The 5,110-nt window shown below is 63.9% G+C and overlaps 1 protein-coding gene across 1 annotated transcript; it reads right to left on the bottom strand.

The window, feature by feature from the left end:
- Positions 1–2,182: 2,182 nt before the first annotated feature.
- LOC136304458 (serine/threonine-protein kinase pim-1-like) lies at positions 2,183–4,544 on the bottom strand (the record flags this gene model as incomplete). The annotated part of the gene is made up of 7 exons (XM_066207993.1): positions 2,183–2,223; positions 2,455–2,608; positions 2,855–3,031; positions 3,249–3,615; positions 3,795–3,845; positions 3,963–4,309; positions 4,424–4,544. Coding segments are annotated over 6 exons (1,170 nt in total), but the record flags the coding sequence as incomplete, so codon positions are not given.
- Between the last annotated feature and the right edge of the window lie 566 nt (positions 4,545–5,110).

Genomic DNA, 5,110 nt, shown 5'->3' with positions numbered 1-5,110 from the left:
TGCCCTCTGTTCCCCCGGGGCTCGGTGGCTGCTGCCCAGGACTGTGGAAGTGGCACAGATCCAGGGGTCGAGACCCTCCTTCCTCTGCCCTTGCAGCTGCCTGCTCACAGCAGCCTTTTCCATCTGGAAGCTCCACGTGGAGAGGGAGTCCTCACCTCTGTTCCTTGCACAACCCCCAGGAGCCCAGGGCTGCCATCTCAAGTCCCTGCGGGCCCTGAGGGCACCCGGGTGCCTCAGGCTGCTGTGACACCACTGCCCACGGGAGGGAACAGTGGCGGGGGCTGTGCTCAAAGCCAGCTCCATGTGCTGCTGTTGCTGCTGCTGCTGTGGGGGTCGTTTGTCCAGCCCTGCCCCAGACTGAGGGATCGGATCCAGGCCCTGCTGCTGCTCCCTGGGGATCAGGCACAGTTTGGTTGTCGCCGTCAGGGCCAGCAGAAGCCGTGGCCGGAGCAGCGGGTGCTGACAGTGCCCCAGGGCCCGGGGCCGGAGGTGTTCCTGTGCTGGGGGCTGGCCGGAGCTGCCCCTTGTTCTCCCTCTGCCTCCCGCAGAGCTGGGCCGGGCACAAGTGGGGCAGCACAGCAAACAGGGAGCCTGCCAGTCTCTTCCAGCCCTGTCTGCTCAGAGTTTGGGCCTTGGAGCTGCAGCTGGACACAGGCAGCTGCTCCTGCTCCCTCTGCGTGTCCCCGTGTTCAGCAGTGCTGCTCCATCAGTCTGTGCCCAGCAACGGGGAAAAGCCTCAGCCCTGCAGGGCCAGGAGCTGCCGGGCTCTGCCTGGGGAGCTGCTCCACACGGGAACCAGCAGCAAAGGACATTCCTTCCCTAGGACAAGTTTTCTATTAAGAAAAAAAAAAAAAAGAAAATTAAAAACAACACAGAAAAAAAAGTGGAAGATAAAAACAAAACCCAAGTGCAGCGTAGTAAAAATACTTTATAGCTTTGGATAAAGAGATAACTGAACTTTTTCAAATGAGATCTCCGTTATTTACTCCATAAATGTGCTGATGGCATGGATCCATCCTACTGACCTCAGCAGCCTTTTAAAAAAGATTTTGTGGTTTGTTTCCAGTATTATTTTAAATTGTGATTGAAGCAATAGGAAATTGCTTTGTGCCCTGCCAGCTCCATGCAGGACTGGGAATCTAAACTTTGCCAAACCCCAAATCCTTTACAAGACGACCTTCCTTCTCACCCTGTGAATGAGCTGCACATTCCCTTTGAAATTGTCAGGGGTTTCTTAAAGACGCAAAGTCCCACTTACAGCTTTTTGCTCTGCTTGGGAAGTGCAGAAGGGCAATTCTTCATCCATCCGCTCCAGACTGCACTGCCTTAGGAACGCTGTCCACTCGCCAGGTTTTGCTCACTTGTGGCACTTCTGGAGGAGGAAGAAAGGGCACTTGCACGATTTCAGCCAAAAAAGGAATGAAGAGCGGGACAGACAAAACATCCTGTGGAGATCCAGGCGTTCAGCTGGAACTGTGGAGTGCTTGGGTTCTTGCCAATTGGATGTGGATCCCTCACTGCAATCTCTTGGCCTGCAGGAGAGTCTCACTCACCTGCAAAAGCAGAAAGCTCACTCGGTGGGCTCAGAATGGGCTCGTCTGATGCAAAGCTGTCAGAGCAATGTGAGGGCAGAGCCGGCCCAGCCGTGCCTGGGGCTGAGCCCAGCAGAGCCCTGGCAGAGCCCAGAGCAGCCTCAGCACCCGCAGAGCCCGGCTGGAAGGAGAGAAACCAGAAACTGCCCGTCAGCCGAAGGCTCCTGTCCCCTCGTCCCGACCGCCCGCAGTGCCCAGGCCACGCTGGCCGTGCTCAGAGCTGGGCCCAAAGCTGCCCATCACTGCTGCCTTTGGGGGCAGAGCAGGAGGGCAGGACACGTGCCCAGCCTGCAGCCAGCCACGGCACATCCAGCCCTCAGCAGCTGCGCAGAGCCAAAAGGCAGCTTGACGGCCGAGTGAAGAATCTGTGGCGTCTGCCCCAGCAAAGGGAGGAACCTTTGGTGCCCGGCCAGGCCGTGCCATGCCCACATCTGGGAGCATCCCCCCAGCTGTGGACTCACCTGCAAATTGGGCCCCAGGGAGCGTGTCTGAAGAAGGTGCCAGAATCCAAGTCGATCATCCTCAGCTGCCGGTGGCCAGGTCGAGGAAGAGCTTGGCATCCTTGGGGTTGTCCTTGGTGTCTCCAGCAGCAGCCCCACCTGATACAGCTTCTCCAGGGGCTCCTCCTTCCCTGGGGGCCAGACCAGGCTGTCAGTGCTCTGCCCAGGGCCCCAGCCACCAACGAACCAGGACAAGCATAACTAGGGTGGATGGTGGCCACCAGTGCTTGCTACACCAGGTCTCCAGCTCCGCCCCAGCACAGATGTTCCCATCTGGTCATCCCTGCTCAGAGCTACAGGCAGGACAAAAACACTCTGGTTTTCTTTAGCACTGATTGCCATGAGATGTGTGGAGCTCTTACCTGTCAGGTCTTTGGATCAAACTGTGCACATGGACCTCTCCCATCTTCTAGGGACGATGAACACCCTGCAGCCAAGGATCATTGAAGAGGTCTTCTAAGGATGGCCTGTCCAAGGGTTGCATGGACAAACACCTCCTGATAACATTTTGGCACTCTGAAGAGAGAAACCAGAAACCAGCAGTCAGTTGGAGAAGGATCCCGTCTGCTTTGCCCCTCCATTCCCGTGCCCAGGCCATGCTGGGTGTGCCCAGAGCTGTGCCTAAACTTCCCCATGGATTCTCTGTTTGGAGGAGAGCAGGACATGTGCCACCTCCTCAGCAGCTGCCAGAGCAGGGTGCTCATCAGCCTGCTGCTGTCTCCCAGCACCGGGATTCCCCTGTGCCCAGAGATGAGGACCCACCTTGAGAGAGCCATCGTGGGAACAAGATGCGCCCCCAGATGAACTGCTGGCCCCTCCTGAACGGGTGCTTCCCCATGACCAGGTGGTACAGCAGGAGGCCCAGGGACCAGATGGTCGCTGCCTCGCCGTGGTAGTGTTGGTGGTGGATCCACTCTGGTGGGCTGTAGGGCAGGGTTCCTATGGAACACAGACGGAGTTCATCAGGGGATGCTGCAACTCCTAAAGCCTCGCCCCGGCATCCCTGGGCGTGTGGGGGCTGGCCCCCTCCCGCCCCCACCCAAAAGCAACTTGGCTCAAGAAATAACGCTGCTCCTAGCAGCGAGAGGGGGAAGCCGCGGTGCTACAGCCAGGCTGGGCCGTGAGATGCCCAGGAACATCCCCTGAGAGGGCTCACCTGCAAATTGCCTGTAGGCTGTGTCTTGGAGGAAGGCGCCGCAGCCAAAGTCGATCAGTTTGAGCTGCCCGGTGGCCAGGTCGAGCAGGATGTTCTCGGGCTTGATGTCGCGGTGCAGGACCCCGCAGCTGGTGCAGTGCCGCACGGCCGCCAGCACCTGGCGGAACAGCCCCCGCGCCTCCTCCTCCGGCAGGAACCTCCGCTCCGCCAGGAAACCCGAGAGGTCCTGGCACCGCTCCGGACGCTCCAGCACCAACAGGAAGCTGTTGGGGAGCTCAACCCACTCCAGCAGCTGAATGATGCCACCACATCCAGAGGACAGCCTGTCCAGCAGCACGATTTCCAGGGGCGCACGGGCGCCGTTGGGCTGCCGAAGGACCACGATGCCGTCAGTGGGGCTGAGGCTGTGCCAGGGCTCGGGAACCCCTCACCCAGCCCCGGATGCTCTGGGCCCCCCGCTCAGCCCACGCCCGCTCTCCCTGCAGGGCTCCCGCCGGCTCTTCCCCTGCCGGGCCCCAGCTTCTCCCGCCGGCCCCGCTCACTCACCAGCTCGCCCCAGTGCTGGACGCGGGCCCGGGGCACGCATTTGATGGCCACCTGCGAGCAAAGGCCAGCAGCGGGCTCAGCTCGCCGCCTGCCCCGCCGCGCCCCGATCTTCTCCTCCTCCTCCTCCGCCCTCCTCCTCCTCCGCCCGCCGCCAGCCCCGCCGCTCACCGGGGCGCCGTCCGAGAGCCGCGTCCCCGAGTAGACGCTGCCGAAGCCTCCGCGCCCCAGCAGCGAACCCAGCCGGTACCGGTCCTGCAGGGCTTCCCGCGCCTCCCCTGCGGGCGACACGCGGCCCTCAGCGCTCGGCCCGGGGCCAGACACGGCCCCCGAGCGCCCCCCGAGCGCCCCGGGCCGGGCATCCCCACCCGCCCCGGGCCCCGGCGGCTCGAGGCCGGCGGCTGCGCTGCCGAGCGGCGGAGCTCGGGCCGGGCAAGCCGCGGCGGAGGCGGCGGGAGCGGCCGCGCCGCGTGTGTCCGCGGGGCCCGGGAGGAGCCGGGGCCGGGGCCGGGGCCGGGGCGGGGGTCGGGGTCGGGGCCGGGGCCGGGGCCGGGGCGGGGGTTGGGTTCGGGGTCGGGGCCGGGATCGGGGCCGGGGCCGGGGCCGGGGCCGGGGCCGGGGCCGGGGTCGGGACAGGCGCAGCCAAAGCGCAGCGATGCCGCCCTGGCCCCAGGCACTGATGCCCGCCCAGCACCGCCACAGCCAGCACCGCCAGAGCCGGGCGGAGCCCAGACCGCGGCGGGACGCCCGGGGCCGGGGGCGGGCCCGGGGCATGGCCCAGCCCTGCGGGGGGAGAGGGAGAGGCCGGGACGGGGACGCCGAGAGGGGCCGGGGGGGTCGGGAAAGGGACACCGGGAGAGGCTGCGGGACAGCGAGACAGAGTGTGGGACAGTGGGAGAGGGAGAGGAGGAACAAGAGAGGGACGGGGAGGGGTCGTAGACGCCGTAGACGCCGTAGACTCGCTGCTGCCGCTGCTGCTGCCGCTGCTGCTGCCGCTGCCGCCGCTGCAACTGGAGCCCTGGGGCCGTTTGTCCGCGTGTCCGTTCCACGCTCCAGCCCCGCGCTCCCCGGGGGCAGCCCGCGAGCCGCTCCAAACACGGCAACTTGGCCGTGCTGAGCCCAGATCCAGAGGCCTGACTCCTGCGCCGTGGCAGAGGAATTCCCTCGGTCGCTGCTGTGCATTGTCCCTGCTGAGGGTCAGACACTGTCAGGACACATTCCCTGGTTGTAGGATTCGTGCCCGACCCAAGCACGACGCTTATGTCTCCAGCGTTACTTTGCAGCAAAAACAGGGGAAGGCAAACTCTGTGTACGGCCCA

The sequence above is a fragment of the Chamaea fasciata genome, unplaced genomic scaffold, assembly GCF_029207755.1.
Source record: "Chamaea fasciata isolate MVZ Bird 193981 ecotype frontalis unplaced genomic scaffold, bChaFas1.0.hap1 SCAF_93, whole genome shotgun sequence".
Classification (NCBI taxonomy): domain Eukaryota; kingdom Metazoa; phylum Chordata; class Aves; order Passeriformes; family Sylviidae; genus Chamaea; species Chamaea fasciata.
This window is presented reverse-complemented; position numbering and strand designations above follow the sequence as displayed.